This window comes from Syngnathoides biaculeatus, chromosome 8, assembly GCF_019802595.1.
Source record: "Syngnathoides biaculeatus isolate LvHL_M chromosome 8, ASM1980259v1, whole genome shotgun sequence".
NCBI classification, from domain to species: domain Eukaryota; kingdom Metazoa; phylum Chordata; class Actinopteri; order Syngnathiformes; family Syngnathidae; genus Syngnathoides; species Syngnathoides biaculeatus.
Window position 1 is genome coordinate 6,117,346 of NC_084647.1, and position 19,660 is coordinate 6,137,005.

General features: G+C 43.6%; 1 protein-coding gene across 1 annotated transcript in view; it reads left to right on the forward strand.

The window, feature by feature from the left end:
• The window catches only part of pdgfd (platelet derived growth factor d), a 52,774-nt gene that overhangs the window by 22,489 nt on the left and 10,625 nt on the right, over positions 1 to 19,660 (forward strand). The window contains exons 2-5 of the mRNA XM_061826795.1: positions 3,163 to 3,352; positions 6,040 to 6,217; positions 14,091 to 14,144; positions 17,536 to 17,746. Of these exons, the coding sequence (XP_061682779.1) occupies positions 3,163 to 3,352; positions 6,040 to 6,217; positions 14,091 to 14,144; positions 17,536 to 17,746 (633 nt within the window). The remainder of the gene's footprint in view (positions 1 to 3,162; positions 3,353 to 6,039; positions 6,218 to 14,090; positions 14,145 to 17,535; positions 17,747 to 19,660) is intronic.

The following is a 19,660-nucleotide window of genomic DNA, read 5'->3' on the forward strand; positions in this document are numbered from 1 at the left end:
AGTGTTTTGAAAAGTGAATCGAACTATATAGTCGAGAGTTTTTCTCAACCGGGTGAAAAGAACTAGCAAAACAGAAGCATCTAGATCAGGGGCGCTCAATGTGTCGATCGCGATCGAGCGGTCGATCGCGAGGCAGTCTTGGTCGATCGCGGGACGGCGTGCCAATTGTTCCTTCTAAGCTGCCCGCGTGAATTCCACAGATATTCAGCGTTAAGCGCAAAGAAATTTTTGCAAAGTGATTCAAGACTGAGGGATGACTGATTGTTACATCCGATGGCACAATTCACATACGTACTGTAAAAAAATGAAAAGAAGAAGCCACTGGTTTCTTTTAGGCAGCACACGGAACTTTCTCTAACAACAACACTCTTTTTCAGAGTATACCTGACACCGCCCCCCTCCGCTCTTAAAGATTCATAATCATAATTACAAATGTTACAGTACTTTCGCAGCCCATTATTGTGTTTTATAATGACAGCGTCCACCACCGCTGCTTTAGTTAGCAACGCAGTCCGGGCAACGTAGAGCAAAGACGAGCAAGACATGCTGCTTATGTTTACTTTCAATATTAATGGAGAAAGTTAAAAAACAAATGCGGTTGTTTAAAGATGCAATGACTGTCGGAGTATGTGAAAAATCGAAGAAAATTGAGTTAAACTGGACAAGATTTTCTCTTTTCCGAGTGGGACAGGTCTGGTCTGAAGCCAAAGTCGAAAGTGCAGGATGAGATGGTGTGTCATTTTTAAAATTCCACCTTGGCACAGCCTGTTCCAGGATGAAAGCACTGACAATGCAGTGCACAAAAAGCTAATTCTGTATTTTAAAGATAGGCGGCAACATAACATTAACGGTTTGGGAGCGTCATCATCGTCTCCCCCCATCGTCTGTACCTTGCGAGAGGCTGGCTGCTTGAAAAGTAGATCGAGGGGTAAAAAAAATCTTGGCACCCCTGATCTAGATAGTTTAGGCATTAATGGTACAAATACTCTAAATTGCCCCTAGGTGTGATTGTGAATGTGGCTGTTTGTCTCTATGTGCCCTGCATTTGACTGGCAACCAGTTCAGGGTGTACCCCGCCTCCTGCCTGTTGACAGCCGGGATAGGCTCCAGCACTCCCCGCGACCCCTGTGAGGATAAGCGGCTATGAAAATGGATGGATGGATGGAACCAATATCCTTTAGGTGCATTTGTGAGCGAATCGATCAATGAAATAACATCGCGAAGCAAATAAAACAACCCTTAACAGGAGGATGAATTGGGGAGAAAAAAAGTAGAAGCGGAAGAAGGAGGCCAAAGCTTCATCGTCAACATTCTGCCGTGCAGACTGCGCTGCCTTGATTATACATTCAGCTCCCTCTTATGAAATCCACACAATTCAGGAGGAAAAAAAAAAAGCCCCGTCAGCCCTCTTCAGCTTGCCGCTCGACCTTCAGGGCGTGCGTAAGTGTACGCGAGTCTACGGCAGGTATTCCTTATTTATTAAAGATATTAATCTGCTTACGCAGCCGCATTATACGGGGACTCGAGCCTCTTTTGGGAACAAAAAAAAAAAAAGTAAAGTGGTGTCTGCACCGAGCGCCATAAACTTAGCATAAAAGTATCCGGCGGTGAACAATTTAACTTCAAATGCTTATTTTAAATTATGATTTGGATTTATGAAGGAAAACGCTATTCAAAGTTACCTGACCCTTTAGGAAAATAATCATCAATAATTAAATTGTGAATTTTTTTTTTTTTTTTGGTTTAAGTTTCACTGATCACACTCAAGTTCGATTATCTCCAGATTTCACTGAAATCACTGAAATAGAATCAGAATTGGACTCAATGCGATATTCACGTACCGTCATTTCCGGTCTACAAGCCGCGGCTTTTTTTTCACACGCTTTCAACCCTGCGCGTTTATGCGGTGATGCGGCTAATTTGTGCATTTTTCTAACGGCCGCAAGGGGGCACTCGAGCGGGTGAGGTAAGAATGAGGCCGGTGGAATTTATGTGCCGAGGAAGTGACTTTTACCGGCTCTGTTAGCGCTGCGCCAGTGTTAGTGCTGTGCTAGCGTGTTGCTGCTGTGTTACTGGCGTGTCTCAGTGATGTTTACTGGTAATTTTTATTTAACTGGTCCAGTTAGTGTTAGTGCTAATGTTAGCGATAACGCTAGCACCGTGCTGGCGTTTAACTCTTTCTTTGAAAATATCTCGTGTTAGGGTTAGGGTTGCTGCTGTATTACTAGCGTGTCTCGGTGATATTTACCAGTAAGTTTTATTTTAATCGGCCATGTTAGCGTTAACACTAGCATTAGCGCACTAGCGTTAGAGCTTCCTTTAAACTCTTTCTGTGTACCGTCTTTCCTTGTAAATATCTCGTGTTTGGGTTAGGGCTGCTGCTGTTTTACTGGCGTGTCTCAATGATATTTACCAGTAAGTTTTATTTTAATCGGCCATGTTAGCGTTGACACTATCATTAGCGCACTAGCATTAGAGCTTGCATTAAACTCTTTCTGTGTACCGTCTTTCTTTGCAAATATCTCGTGTTTGGGTTAGGGCTGGTGCTGTATTACTAGCGTGTCTCGGTGATATTTACCAGTAAGTTTTATTTTAATCGGCCATGTTAGCGTTAACACTAGCATTAGCGCACTAGCGTTAGAGCTTCCTTTAAACTCTTTCTGTGTACCGTCTTTCTTTGTAAATATCTCGTGTTTGGGTTAGGGCTGCTGCTGTTTTACTGGCGTGTCTCATTGATATTTACCAGTAAGTTTTATTTTAATCGGCCATGTTAGCGTTAACGCCATCATTAGCGCGCTAGCGTTAGCTTGCATTAAACTCTTTCTGTGTACCGTTCTCGTGTTTCAATGTGGGTTTCAATGTGCGTACTTGCAGCTTTTACACAGCTGCGGCGTATGCATGTACCAAATGGTATTTCCTTTACAAAAATACTCGGTGAGGCTTGTAACTTGTCGTTCTTAGATATTTTTTTTCACATCTTCTGATTTTCATGTGTTTTTTTTCTTTAAACTTGTTTTTAGCTTTGTGTGAAAGGAAACTGGTGACGTTTCTGTTCCCATGACATTTCAAATTTCTGAAAAGAAAGAACTCGGCCCAGTTTTGACATGACTGAACGCTTGCTTGTTAACGCTTGCTAACGGACAACGAAATGTCTCACCGCAGACTTGTACCGAAAAGGGGACAACATCAGCGTTACACCGCTGGGCGGAGTCATCCACAGCCCACGCTTCCCCAACTCGTACCCGCGCAATCTGCTGCTGTCGTGGACGCTGGTGTCGCCGCCGGGAAGCAGGATACACTTGGAATTCGATGGGCACTTTGGCCTCGAGGAGGCGGAGAACAATGTGTGCAGGTAACACCTGGGGAATGTATCCTGTAAAAACAGGGGTGTCAAACTCATTTTTGCCGCCAGCCTCAATGAAGTTGTGGTTTCCCTCAGAAAGCTGTTATGAAAATTTGTAATCACGTCATTATATTTACCATAATTTCCGCCCTATAAGCCGCGACTTTTTTCACACGGTTTGAAGACTGCGGTTTATGCGGCGATTCGGCTAATTTGTGCAACGGCCGCAAGGGGGCACTCGAGAGTGAGTGAGACCGAATATATGTGCCGAGGAAGTGACTTTTACAAGTCCGGCCCTGTTAGCGTTGCGCTAGCGTGTTAGTGCCGTGTCTGTTATTTTTACCAGTATGTTTTTTTTTTTTAAAACTGGCCCTATTAGCGCGGCGGCGCTAGCTTTAGCGCAGGTGTCAGCAAGTTTTTTGAGGCTGAGCGCTACTTCGTGAGCACCGATCGTATGAAGGGCTCCGTGACCTGTTTGCGGCAAATTTCAGACTCAGTTCATTACACGTACATCAAATATTTTTGTTTTAATTTATTGTAGTAAATGACATTACAGGTAATTTAAAATTTTAATTCACCTAAGCAAGTCAGATTCAGAATTAAAAACAGAAATAATAGTAACAATTTGTGGCCTATGGTATTTTTAGATCATACCGCGCAGGGGCCTTATATCGTCCTCGCGGGCTACCATTCGCCCACGGGCAACGCGTTGGTGTCCCCTGATTTTTAGCGTTAGCCCGGCGGCGGCGCTAGCGTTAAACTTTTCAACCCTGCGGTTTATGCGGTGATGCAGCTAATTTGTGCATTTTGTGTCCACGGAAAAGGTAAGAATTAGACCGGTGGAATATATGTGCCGAGGAAGTGACTTTTACCGGCCCTGTTAGCGTGGCGTGTCTCAGTGATATTTACTGGTAAGATTTATTTCAACCGACCCTGTTAGCTTTAGCACTAGCGAGGTGCTAGCATTAGCACTAGCTTTAGCGCAGCGCTAGCATTAAATTCTTTCTGTGTACCATCTTTGTTTGTAAATTTCTCGCCTTTCAATGTCGGTTTCCATGTGGGTACTTGCGGCTTTTACACAGCTACAGCTAATTTATGTACCAAATGGTATTTCCTTTACAAATGTACCAGGCGAGGCTTATAACCAGGTGCGCTCTGTAGGCCAGGAATTACGGTACACATGCAATTTATGAACTATTTTGGAAAATAATTTTTTGACTATTGTTCATGTTTGGTGACACAGAAAGGCTAGCAATAAAACCATATGGCGGGCTGGATCTGGCCCCAGGGCCTTGAGTTTGACACCTGTCCTGAACTGTTTTGGAATTTAAAAAAAAATAATTTTTTGACTATTGTTCATGTTTGGTGACACAGAAAGGCTAGCAATATCTCAAAGTTGTCATTTATGACATGGCAATTTGAAATTTTAACAAAAATCCTGGAAGTTGACACACAGGATTTGCCTTCGCGGGCCATGTAAAACCATATGGCGGGCCGGATCTGGCCCCCGGGCCTTGAGTTTGACACCTGTCCTGTGGATGGATGACGGGAAAATGGTATGATGCTGAAGACACACGGAAGAAACCACCTAAAGTCATGAAAAGATAAAAGAAAAGGCCCAGTCAACAAGACTTTAAGTTTATACTGACGCTGTTATTAAGACACGGACGTGATTAGGCGAGTAATGCGCGTAAGCAAAATATCAATTGATGCACAACAACGAACAGATGGATGCGGTAGACAAAGGGTAGTTCACTTTTTTTTTTTTTTTTTTTGGCCAAACAAGCTCATCCTTGAGAGTTGAGGAAACTAAACATGCTAATCTTTTCAGTGACCATATGCGGCACGCTTTCCTTTGTAAGCAAAAAAAACAAACAAACAAACAAAAAAAAAACACCAAGAAAGCAACAGCAGTGGGGATGAAGAGGGGGGGGAAAACCTTTGAAAGGAGAAAGAATTTATATTAAATATTTCTATTTGATCGATATCACAACTATTGGTGCTTTTCATAACATGTCTGCTGTATATTACATTAAAGTTGTAATTCCAGGCAATGCTTGTGTTTCACTAATACTGCATTTACAAAACTCAATTTCAATAAAAATCATGTTTCAAACTGTAACATTTTAAATAATTAAGATTGAATGAGCCGAGGAATTCTGCATAAATATTCGTCAATATATTGAAAACCTTCACAACTGCAATGATACAGAAGCCCAGCATTGATCCAGTAAAAAAAAAAAACAATAAAATGTATGCCAAATAATGCCGAAGGAGGGCAAATGAGGCCAAAAAAATCAAATGATGCGACAAAAACGACGGAGAAAATATTGCTCTCTAATCACTGAGCCGGCAACTGCGGTGTCTCATCAACAGAAAGTGAACAAACAATGAAGAGGGCGATCCGCCAATTATTTGGACGGAATTAAACCTGCAATTAAAACGCTCAGATGGGGCAAATCTCCTCCGCAACCCGGACGAAAGGTCACAATCGTCCAGTGTTTTGGTAAAATTAGGCCTAAGGTTCAACATAATATCCAATATTCTCGGAAATATTCTGCAACTTTAACCTGAGCTGAGCAATTCTATCATGAACGTGATTTTCTGAACGTCTCATATACTGTAATAACTAATGTTTTTGTTGGTGTCTTCCTCCTCCTCTTTTTTTTCTATTTTGTTATTTTTATATTCCGCAGGTATGACTTTGTGGAAGTGGAGGACCAATCAGAGTCCAGCACAATAGTTTGGGGCCGCTGGTGTGGCCACAAAGCACCGCCCAGTCTCAACTCCAAGTCCAACGTCCTCAAAATAACCTTTAAGTCCGACGATTACTTTGTCGCAAAGCCGGGATTCAAACTTTACTATTCATTCCTGGTGAGACGCACAAACACACAAATGCACACACACACACACACACACTCAGCTATCGCGAGCGATTCCCGAGTTGTTCTTTTGGGACTTTCACATCTGGCGAGATGTTACTTTGACTCTGTTTCCTTCGATTTTCTGCAGGGAGAGATAGACGTACGTTCATTTTAAAAAAAAGAAAAAAATGAAAAAATAGTGATCTGATCAGAAAAAAAATCACCTGCAACATATCCAAGCCTTCACTCTCCCCACTAAGGATTAAATAAATGTGTATGGAATGTTTTTGCTACAAAAAGGAGCTTATCGAGACGCACAAACGAGGAAATGTCAGCGTAAGGGAGGCGGAAGACAAGCGAGCCTCCTGAGGGTTTGCTGCCTTGCTCAAGTACAGGCATTTTTTGGGCCACATATTCGACCCAAAATCAGAATAAAACTAACATTTGTTTGCTTTCTAAATGTCGCTCGTAATTAGACTGTTAGCTTTTAAAGCTAACAGGGGAACCTCTAAAGGCGGCCTTTGTATCGGTCCGTTGTGGTAAAGAGGGAGCTAAGTCGAAAGGCAAAGGTCGATTTACGTTCCCACCCTCACCGATGAGGCATGAGCTGCGGGTCGTGACCGAAAGAACAAGATCCCGGATACAAGCGGGCGAAATGAGTTTCCTCCGCAGGGTGTCCGGGCTCTCCCTTAGAGATAGGGTGAGAAGCTCGGTCAATGCTCCTCTACATTGAGAGGAACCAGATGAGGTGGCCGGGGCATCAGATCCCTGGTGAGGTGTTCCGGGCATGTCCCACTGGAAAGAGACCCCGAGGATGACCCAGGACACACTGGAGAGACTATGTCTCTCAGTTGGCTTGGGAAAGCCTCGAGATCTCTCCGGAAGAGCTGGAAGAAGTGGCTGGGGTAAGGGAAGTCTGGGTTTCTCTGCTGAAGCTACTTCCCCCAAACCTCTAACCCGGACCTCTAAAGTCTTCTGGGATGCTGTTAGACACATTTCTAGGCATTCAAAACAATGTTTCCCATGGTCAAAAAAAAAAAAAAAACCATTGACGTGGTGAAACATCATTGCTGGTTCAAACATTGGTTTTAACTTAACTAAAAAATATATACACCGTAATTTCTCGAGTATAATGCGTCCCGATGTATAATGCGCACCCCTAAAGTTGACCTAAATAATCAGGAAACCCTTCTACCACTGTACAATACGTACCACCAATTTGCCGCTACCCATATTCTCAGAATATTACGAATGATCTGTATTTATATTTTGTTAGATTTGCTCTCGTATTGTTTTTCAAAAACTTCCCGTACAACAATCATTAATAATAATCATGGTGCATGTGCCGTAATTTCTCGAGTATAATGCCAAAGTTGACCTATATAATCAGGAAAACCCTTCTACCACTGTACAATGCGCACCACCAATTTGCCGCTAGCAATATGCTCAGAATATTAGGAATGATCTGTATTTATATTTTGTTAGATTTGCACTTGTATTGTTTTTCAAAAAACTGTCCGTACAACAATCATGAATAATAATCATGGCGCATGCGCTGATGTAGCGGTATTATCATCTCGGGACAGTCCACACGACACGCTAGTCCATATTGAATCCATCAATGAAACTCACGTCAAGAATTGTTTTTGCTTTTCGTTTCAAATCACTTCCTTGACACTGCTGAAAGAATATTTTCGGTAGGAGACTGACAGCATGTTCGATTTTGTCCTGGCTGGCCCGAACTGCATCACAGATGCGGATCTCTCCTGTGTTTTGCTTTATAGTCTTCCCCCCCCCCCCCCCCCCACAGATCTACATCTCAGAGGTGAAGTAACCTCAAACCTTATTTAAATAAGAATGGATTTAAATCACTTCCAAAAAAATAATAAATCCGCAAGGCGACCATGATACAAACTCGATTCACCGGCACGTTTGCTGATGGTAGTTTGACGGCACACATTACAATCTGGCCCATATGCCACACAAGTGCCCAATTTTAAAATCATCACTTTGGATCCGAGGTCATCCAGGGGTCACCTGTCCCAAAGGTCCTTCCATCTGGACTTGTCACGGATGCCCTCAGAGACTTCTGAGGAGCAGCCGCCTCACAATGGACTTTGAGCGCGAGATACTTTATCTTGGCGACGTTCACTCTCTGCCGCAATACGCGTTAACGTCTCTTCCGAATCACATGCTCAAACTCTGCACTGCTGTTCAAGTGTCAGTTAAAAATGAAACAAATTTTAAAAAACACTTTTATTGTTCCCGTCTTGAACTAAAAAACTCGACGGGAATAGGGAAGATAATGAGCTTGATCAGACTTGAGGCAAAGGGTACATTTTCTGTGTATAGTATCATCTAAGGTAAGGTGGTGCCTCGGTTCTCGACTACAATCCGTTCCAGAAAACGGTTCCAGAAGTGATTTGTTTGAAAACCCAATCGATATTTCCCATTACAATCAATGGGAAAAGAAAGAATGTGTTCCAAGCCTAAGAAATTGGGCTTTTTAACCCTTTCCGGGCAGGGGTTGGAAATTTGCAACAGGTTTAATATCATCGAAAATTTTAAGTCCAGAGTATCATTTTCTGAAAGTATCAGATTTTTCTCTCTGCAAACTTTTATTTGGTCCAGAAAGAAAAGAAATATAGTGATGCCTCGGTTCTCGACCACAATACGTTCCAGAAGTGATTTGTTCGAAAACCGAATCGATGTTTCCCATTACAATGAATGGAAAAAGAAATAATGTATTCCAAGCCTAAAAAATTAAGCTTTTTCAAGCTTTTTTAAAGCTTTTTTCCTGATAATAAACTGCAAAGTAGAAATACATGTATAGTTTAAATACTTTACATCATAAAATAATTTAAGAATTGTATTTATTTTTTGCTTAAAATATATGCTTTAGTAGTAGAGTAGGCTAGGCTGGGAGCGCATTGCCGTATCTGCAGCGACTCGGCCCCCAGCTTTGTAAACTTATTTTTTATTAACAAAAACGCAGAATAACTTTAAACAAGCAACTTTCCTTCTTTGGAGCCATAATTGGGGGTTTTTACGGTAGTCCTTGATAAGAACAACAATAACACTCACTACCGCGACACGTTTGTGTATCGAGGTTGCGTTATACAGAATAACAAAAGCGTGCTGGTTGCGCCGCGCGCGTTACGTCATTTCCGTTTTTTTTCAGCGGCTAGGGAATTCACAACAAAGCGCGTCGTGGGTCAGCTGGCCTGGCCGCGTGGAATATATTATTTCTGGGTTTTGTCGGGGGCGTTCGAGTACCGATTTTCATTCAAAAACGGAAGCAAAAAAATCTAAAAATTTTCGTCTGCAATCCGATTCGTTCAAAAACGAGGATGTTTGAGAACGGAGGCTTTATTGCATTGGTATTTTTTTTAAGCAGCCCACGCATTAAAATTTGTCCTTTCAAGATGAAAAGAAATAATAACTCATTTTTCCTATACTGACTCGTGTAGCTGTACAGTAGCCAAGAGGAGAAGAGACAAGGTTTTTTATCCTGGTCGAACACATGGATAGCATGTCTGTCTAAGAGGCAAAAGAGTCTGGGTTTGGATCCCTGCAAGGGTGGGGTTTGCATGTTGCGGTTCTGTCTGTCTCGAACCTCTGGTACGGGGGCGGACCCAAATGCAGGACTTTGAGACAGAGGCATAATGTACAATTTGGTCTATTCTGGAAACTGGGTCATACACGGTGTAGCAGTCCAACAAGCCAGAAGTACAGAAACGCTAGGCTAGGCGGGATCCAAAAGACATGCAGCAAGGTCCAGTGACTATGCAACAAACTAAAAACTCAACAGGACAGGATCAAACAAAGGGGCACAGAATCGCTGTGACTAGGGTTACTGTGACTTACGCGGAGAAACGGAGAGTCCCACAGGCAGTGAATGCAACTCACTTACGCAAGGCCACAAACTGGCAAATGCCAGTGACAAAAACTCCAACTTAAATGCCTGAAAGAGCTGTGACCGGGGGTGACAGGTGTCGCCGCCCAGAGCAGTGGCCTGGCCGGGCCCCTCCCGGCAGTGGCCAAGCCTTGCTCATGACTTTGTCCCGTGATCGGATGGTGAGCAACCCACACTGGAATCGGCTTCTGCTTCACAGTTGACCCTGAACTGGGTAAGCAATAAAATAAGTGGATGGACGGGGGGGACGGACGGAGCCGAGGTGCCGCGGGGGTTACGACAGGAACATTTTCTTTTTGTGGCTGTCACATAAGTAGATTAGGAAATCATTTTAATCGTTTTGTCGGGAAGAGGAAAGAAGAAAGAAAGGACCTCTTGATGTTCGCCCTGCAATCAAAGGGAAAAAGGAGGAGGGAAATAGCGGCGGAGCGACGGAAAGTCATTTTAAGATGCTGTCTGGCTTCCTCTTTTATGTCGCAGATGGGGGCTGAACATTGCTCATTATCTGCGGAAAGAAAAGAAAAATACGGCGCGACGCGAGGCCGCGCCGCAGAGAGAAACGGCGCGTTTGTCGAACATCCTTCGCTTTCATTCTTCGTTGGTTTTTCACGTCACAGCTGGCTGTCATTACGATCCGCCGTGCAGACGCGGCACGCAGGTATTATCGCTTCCGTTGACGTGTTTACATGCAAACAAGCAAAGCGCCACACTCGCAACCTAATTTTGCTCACATTTGAGAAATAGATGACTTTCCCCCGCTCTCCGTATCGTCTCACTCTCCTTGTCAAATTCCCATCTAATCACCCCCTCTGATGAATTGTACCCATTTGTGCAGTTTCTCGTCGGCGTGATAGTGGACACACAATCTCACGAGCGGGGCTGAAGTCGTGTGGCTCGCAGGTCTAATTTGTTCTCTTCGGAGCTGTCAGACTGATAAGAGGGAAGGAGATGTGGAGACGTGGAAGAGAGAGGATGCATCTCTGAAAAGAGAGAGCAGGTGTCTGAGATGATATCGGCAAGTCGGCTAATGACTTAAATGACTGCGCTGAGAGAGCCGAACAGAAGGAGACGGCGGAGAAGTTGTCAGAAAACAAGGGCTGAGCTGCATTTGTGTGGAAACATAAAGCTTGGGAAAGCAACAAAACCCATACAGGCAGGCTACTGTGATGTATAGCACTTCTAAAAATCAATAATCAGCTTGTAATTGAATGGTGAGTTTAGAAGCACGATTAGCTGGAAATGTGAGCAACACACACACAAAAAAAAAAATGTCAAGTTTTGGGCAGCTCCATCACAGGATTTCAAGGATACTTGGCGTCAACTATCAAGAACAATGATGAGTGTGGTAAGGAAGTGAAGAAACGGCTCCAAGCAGGTTGGAACAGCTGGTGGAAGGTGTCTGGTGTGTTATGTGACAGAGAAGTCTCTGCTAGGATGAAGGGCAATGCTTGGAACGCATTATTTCATTTCCCATTCATTGTAATGGGAAAAAACGCTTTGGTTTTCAAACGTTTCACTTTTCAACCCGGCCTTTTGGAACGGCTTGTGGTCGAGAACCTACACACCGCTGTATTGTATTGAGGATGGAGATGTCAGGCAAACGAGCGAGAGGAAGACCAAATAAAAGGTTGATGGATGCTATGAGATAAGACCTGACGACAGTGGGTGTGAGAGAGGAAGATGCACGAGATGGGCTTAGATGGAAAAAAGATGACACGCTGTTGGGACCCCTAACGGGACAAGCCGAAAGGAAACGAAGACGATCACATGATTTCAAAAATGTAGCCGAAATGGTCAAATGGACGACCGCCACGTTGTATCCTAATGTTTGCGTCATGAAGATAACCAAAATAATAACAAGACGCCGATAAGTCGCCTTAGGAGTGCCGAGTATGTTTTTTTTTTTTTTTTTTTAGCGTCAGTGTCCTCTTATTAACTCGCTTTGCGAGGTCAAAGTTGACAGCGAGACGCCGGGGCCTTAGCGGCCAAATATGACACACTTTATCCTCTGCTGTCAAATGTACCAAATGGAGGTGACAAAGGGCAGCCCCCCCGTGCCCCACCCCCCCCCACCCGACCGCTTCTGTAAATAAGGTCGCGGCACCAGCGGTGACGCCGTACTCGCTGATGTTTTTCCAGTGAGCAATATTGTTTCATACATCATCCAATCAAACAATATTGGGAAAAAAAAGAGGGGAAGAAGGTTTGTTCATCTGTCAGGTGATGTTCCTTTGCTTCATATCAAAGGAAAAAGGTTTCTGTACGCCAATGTTTCCTGCAATCTCTTTCTTAAAGGCCGTGGAAGTTGCCCAGATGTACGCGACGTGATGCGTTTCGCCTTAAAAGGAGACGAGAGGCCGCGTTGTGGAAGCTCGCAAGCGTTTACGGGAAAAGCCTCTGAGCTCATTTATGCAGCTGGTCGAGACGCATGTCTGAACGCACTCATTATATATATATATATATATATATATATATATATATATATATATATATATATATATATATATACACACCAAAACAGACTTTCATGTGAACATTTGCAGATGCACAGAATAACAACATAACTCCGGTGGGTCAGCGATCTTTCCACATCCGCACCCGAGATGCTCCAAAGACTGAATTTGATGTGTGAGGGCCTGAACGGGTTTGAATCGGTTTTTGCCCAACAGATTTTAGACTTGTCACATTAAAGTCATTTGACCCTTTTTCTCTAGGCCATTCTTCAACTTTAATATATCAAAGACACTCATTATTTGCTTTAACACTATTAACGGCATAGACCAGGGGTGCCCAGACTTTTATTTTTTTTTACCCCAGGATCTATTTTTCAAGCAGCCAGCCTCTCGCGAGCTACCGACGACGTTATTTTATGTTGACTCCCTGTATTTAAAATACAGAATTAGCTTTTTGTGCATTTTCCAAGGTGGAATTTTAAAATGACACACCATCTCATCCTGCACTTCCTACTTTGGCTTCAGACCAGACCTTTCCCACTTGTGCACTTGTTTGACGCACGACTCTAAAATCACTCTTTTGAGCAACTGGATGTGTTATAGTTCTTGGACAACATTTTGCCAAATTTATAGCTGACAAAGAAATTGGATTTTGAGGTTCTAGAGTACGTGTATGCGATCTGTGATTTTTTTTTCCAGATAAGCAGCGGCATACAAGCATGCTCTGAGCCTCTTTTTAGCATTAGCCGTTATCCGTTCGATTGTTTTGCTTGTCAATCGTGCAATTTACTTTGCATCCGTCGCTAAGTCTCAAACACACACACAAACACAGTAAGTGTGAAGCCTCATGATATATTTTACATTTAAAAAAAAAAAAACTAACCACCTCCTAGGCCACAGGTGTCAAACTCAAGGCACGGGGGCCAGATCCGGCACGCCGCACGATTTTATGTGGTCCGCAAAGCGTCAATTTCCATGATTCCTGTAAAAATCGGGATCAAAATTTCAAATTGTCGAGTATCATAAATTGTATAGCTGAGATATTACAAGCATTTTTGTGTTACCAAACATGAAGAGTTGGGAAAAAAAAAACCATTACCCCTGAGTTCCAATTCCAAAAATATGATGAGATGATTCAACGGCCCTCTGAGGGAAACCAGAACTACAAATGTGGCCCGCGAAAAAAATGAGTTTGACACCCATGTCCTAGGCCATTTGTTTTGGATTTATGACAGGGACACGTTTTGTTTTACTCAAATATTTATTTTAAGCTCGAGTTCCATTTTATTGTAATTTATATTTCTGTCCTTGTTTGGTGAAAAGAACACTTTGTACAGAATATGATCTGTCCATCCTCACCAAATGGATTTTGGACCTTTCAGATTTCTATTTGAGCACCTCCGCAAAAGGCTGCTAAAAACTCACCATAAAGTATTGACCATGAATAACTAATGAGCACCTTCACCAATCAATGGCTGAAGCGATCATTTATTTACTGCCATGCTTCTCTCCAGGCTGAGACGCCTTTGCCTGCATCCCAAACCAACTGGGAGGCCGTCACCATGTCGGTGAGTCCCGCACCGGTTCTGTGAATCCTTTAAGTATCAAATTTAATCAACATTTGCCTTCGAATGGAACCAGAATTGTAAGTTCAGCAACGCATGAATTCAATTCCGTCCATCTGAAGACGTGTCATCGGCTGAATTTAGAGTTCAGTGTTAAAGTTTATTAATACCCGGCCGACAGAGCGCACCTGGTTACAAGCCTCGCCGAATACATTTGTAAAGGAAATACCATTTGGTACATACTTGGGCCGCAGCTGTGTAAAAGCCGCAAGTGCCCACATTGAAACGCGAGATATTTACAAAGAAAGACGGTAGGCTGAGAGTTTAATGCTAGCGCCGCTGCGCTAATGCTAACGCAAGCGCCGCACAAATAGGGCTGGTAAAAAAATCATACTGGTGAAAATCACTTGAGACATGACAATAACACACTAGCGCAGCGCTAACAGGGCCGGACTGGTAAAGCTCACTTCCTCGGCACATATATTCCACCACTCTCACTCAAAAGGCTCAAGAGTCAGTTCAGCAGCTACCGTAATTCCCGGTCTACTGATCGCACCTGGTTATAAGCCTCACCGAATACATTTGTAAAGGAAATACCATTTGGTACATAAATAGGACGCAGCCGTGTCAAAGCCGCAAGTGCCCACATTGAAATACGAGATATGTACAAAGAAAGACGGTACGCAGAGAGTTTAATGCTAGCGCCGCCGCGCTAATGCTAACGCTAACGCTAGCGCCGTGCTAACTGGGTTTGTTAAAAAAAAAAAACATACTGGTAAAAATCACTGAGACACGACAGTAACACAAAAGCGCAGCGCGAACAGGGCCGGACCGGTGAAAGTCACTTCCTCGGCACATATATTCCACCGCTCTCACTCTAAAGGCTAAAGAGTCACTTCAGCAGCTGCCGTGATTCCCGGCCTACAGAGCGCACATGGTCACAAGGACATTTGTAAAGGAAATATCATTTGGTACATGCATACGCCGCAGCTGTGTGAAAGCCGCAACTGGGCACATGCTAACGGGGCCGATTAAAATAAAACGTACCGGTAAATATCACTGAGACACACCAGTAACACAGCAGCAACACGCCACCACAGCGCTAACACTAGCGCAGCAATAGGGCCGGTAAAAGTCACTCCCTCTGCACATATATTCCACCGGTCTCATTCTTACCTTTTCTGCACGAGTGCCCCCTTGCGGCCGTTAGAAAACATGCACAAATTAGCCGCATCACCGCATAAACCGCAGGGTTGAATGCGTGTGAAAAAAGTCGCAGCTTGTCGGCCGGAAATTACAGTAAATAATCCCTCGTTCTTGCTTTAGGGCAGACTGTACGGTTTAAAATCTTGTCCCCCATCCAACCCCGGGAACTTTGCGTGACCATTCTTGAGCGCAAAGCAGCGTTAATGGTCGCATTAATAATTACGACATAATGCACGGACCAAGGCACAGCCACGTATTACACGCGCACAGCCGATTCTTGCATCCGCCATGCCGTATATTTTATACATGAGGCTTGAGATGTAAAATGTCACCCTTTCGTAGCCTAAGGTTGTTTTTTTTTTTTTTTTTATACGAGCGCGTGTAATCCCGGCAATTTCTGTACGTCTCCGTGTCAGCACTCGGTGGTCGTTGACATGTGAAATGATAATAATTACCGTGCGTCGTTGCGCGCGGCACTTTTTCGCGCATGGATTGAGATCGCGTGTGGGCGTGTACGCAATGTGCACGTACAGTATGTACTGTATGTTTTGAGCACCACGGCATGGGGATACATTTGCGCGGTTTGTCCCAGTTTTCCCATTCAAAATGATGCAGGGAGCTTGTTATCGTCAATGTGTGTCAACATAATACTGAGGAGTGTTATTAGACGAGACACATGAATACAATTTATTAAATGCACGTGATGGGAAAAAAAATTACCGTAATTTCTGGCCTACGAGCCGTGACTTTTTTCACACATTTTCAACCCTGCGGTTTATGCGGCTAATTTGTGCATTTTTTCCTAAAGGCCACAAGGGGGCACCAGAGCGGAAAAGGTAAGAATGAGACCGGTGGAATATATGTGCCGAGGAAGTGACTTTTACCGACCCAGGTAGCGCTGCGCTAGTGTTAGCGATGTGCTGGCGTGTTGCTGCTGTGTTACTGGTGTGTCTCAGTGATATTTACTGGGAAGATTTATTTCAACAGGCCCTGTTAGCTTTAGCACTAGCGGGGCGCTAGCATTAGCACTAGCTTTAGCGCAGCGCTAGCGTTAAACTCTTTCTGTGTACCGTCTTTTTTGTAAATATCTCGTGTTTCAAAGCGGGTTTCAATGTAAAAAAGAGATTTTTACACTGCACTTTTATTGGGTAGAACAATAATTACCGTAATTTCCAGCCTATAAGCCTCAACTTTTTTCACACATTTTCAACCCTGTGGTTTATGCGGTGATGCAGCTAATTTGTGCATTTTGTGTGCACGGAAAAGGTAAGAATGAGACCGGTGGAATATATGTGCCAAGGAAATGACTTTTACCAGCCCTGTTAGCGCTGCACTAGTGTTAGCGCTGTGCTAGCGTGTTGCTGCTGTGTTACTGGTGTGTCTCAGTAATATTTAACGGTAAGTTTTATTTTAACCGGCACTCTTAGAGTTAGCGCAGTGCTAGCATTAGCACTAGTGTTAGCACAGCGCTAGTGTTACCTTAACGCCAGCGTTAAACTCTTTCTGTGTACTGTCTTTCTTTGTAAATATCTCATGTTTCAATGCGGGTTTCAATGTAAAAAAAGAGATTTTTACAATGCACTTTTATTGGGTAGAACAATAATTACCGTAATTTCCAGCCTATAAACCGTGACTTTTTTCACACGCTTTCAACCCTGTGATTTATGCTGTGATGCGGATAATTTGTGTATTTTTCTAACGGCCGCAAGGGGGCACTCCAGCGGAAATGGTAAGAGTGAGACCAGTGGAATATATGTGCCGAGGAAGTGACTTTTACCGGCCCTGTTAGCGCTGTGCTAGCGTGTTACTGCTTTGTTACTGGCGTGTCTCAGTGATATTTATCGGGAAGTTTTATTTTAACCGGCCCTGTTAGCGTTAGCGCAGTGGTAGCATTAGCGCTAGCTTTAGCGCAGCGTTACACTCTTTCTGTGTACCGTCTTTCTTTGTTAATATCTCGTGTTTGAACGTGGGTTTTAATGTGGGTACTTGCGGCTTTTACACAGCTGCGGCGTATGTATGTACCAAATGGTATTTCCTTTACAAAAGTACTCTGTGAGGCTTGTAACCAGGTGCCTTTTGTGGTGTAATTTTTGGGCGGTCGCAATAATGTTGTTTGCGTCAAACACACAATACACATTTAGCAAATACATTTGCTGGAATAATTAGATTTTTTGACTTTGCTTCTTAGGACAGCCGTCGTCTGGGCCCGGCAGCAGTCACAGAGGTTCCCCTCTCATTAGACGACCTGGATCGAACCATCGCCGCCTTTGACACCGTGGAGCAGCTTCTCAGATCGTTGAACCCAGACACCTGGAAACAGGACCTGGACAGCATCTACACGCAAACGCACGTTCATTATAGATCCAGGGCTTATCATCTGGCAAGCAGGCACAACAAAGGTATGATTTACAGGACATTTTAGACCAGTCATTGAGACCCGGCAGTGGAAAATTCACATTTCCATTCGTAGGGTAAAAACGTCGAACATCTTCTTATTTGAGTTCTACATTTAGTATTTACTTTTATTGAAGATGTTATGGGTAAAGGGAAGCATCATAGGAATAATGATAAATTCCCGGCCTACAGAGTGTACCTGGTTACAAGCCTCACCGAGTACCTTTGTAGAAGAAATACCATTTGGTACATACATACGACGCAAGTGGCCACATTGAAACGCGAGATATTTACAAAGAAAGACGGTAAACAGAGAGTTTAACGCTAATGACGCGCTAACAGGGCTGGTTAAAAAAACAACAACATACCGGTAAAATTCACCGAGACACAGCAGTAACACGCTGGCACAGCGCTAACAAGGCCGGACCGGTAAAAGTCACTTCCTCGGCGCATATATTCCACCGGTCTCATTCTTACCTTTTCAGCTCGAGTGCTCCCTTGCGGCCGTTAGAAAAAATGCACAAATTAGCCGCATCACTGCATAAACCGCAGGGTTGAACGCGTGTGAAAAAAGTCACGGCTTAAAGGCCGGAAATTGCGGTAATTATTCTTCTTGTCTCCCTACCCAATAAATGTGCAGTGTAAAAATCTCTATATTACATTGAAACACGAGATATTTCCAAAGAAAGACGGTTAAGGTAACGCTAGCACTAACGCTGCGCTAGTGCTAACGCTAACAGGGCCAGTTAAAGTAAAACTTACCGGTAAATATCACTGAGACGCGCCAGTAGCACAGCAGCAGCAACACGCTAGCACAGCGCTAACGCTAGCGCAGCACTAACAAGGCCGGTAAAAGTCACTCCCTCGGCACATATTTTCCACCGGTCTCACTTTTACCTTTTCCGCTCGAGTGCCCTCTTGGGGCCGTTGGAAAAAATCCACAAATTAGCCGCATCACAGCATAAACCGCAGGGTGGAAAGCGTGTGAAAAAAGTTGCGACTTATAGGCCAGAAACTACGGTAATTATTGTTCTTGTCACTCTACCCAATAAAAGTGCAGTGTAATAATCTTTTTTTTTTTTACATTGAAACCCGCGATATTTAAAAACAAAGATGGTACACAGAAAGAGTTTAATGCTAGCGCTAACGCCGCACTAGTGGTAACGCTAACAGGGCCGTTTAAAATGAAATTTACCGGTAAATATCACTGAGACACACCAAACACAGCAGCAACACGCTACCACATCGCTAACACTATCGCAGCGCTAACAGGGTCGGTAAAAGTCACTTCCTCGGTGCATATATTCCACCGGTCTCATTCTTACCTTTTCATCTCGAGTGGTCCCTTGCGACCGTTAGAAAAAATGCACAAATTGCAGTACATGTACATAGGGACTGTTGACGGTTTCTTTCCACATGTCAGCTGACTCTGATGCGTAATTTTTCTTTATGTTGACTTAGCATCACGCTAGCCATATTTTGCAAAGAAGTCCAGACAGAGACATGATCCGGTGCTGCTGTGCTCCAGATCTGTGGCAGTCGCTTTCATTTCATGACAATTGTTTACCACCCATATAAATTTCAGGGCAGCTGTTCAGGCAAATATTTTTAATATTCATTATTCAGTGAGGCCTACAATAAAAACAAGCGATCACTCAGGGATCATATTGGCAATCTGTTTTCCTCGTGACGAACACAAATACAGTAGCTGACACGTCAGGTTAAATTTAGGACATATGTAGTCACTTCACTTGAAAAAATTCTGCAGGATGGTCGGAAATATTTATTGTGATCTGCTACCGTCGGGTGTTCTCTGGTAAATATTTGAGCTGGACGGCAAATCCGCGATCAGCAACGCACGCGTACGTTCCGTTAGCTGACGATTGTCGCGTATGTCGGGGAACGCGTATTCGCGGCTC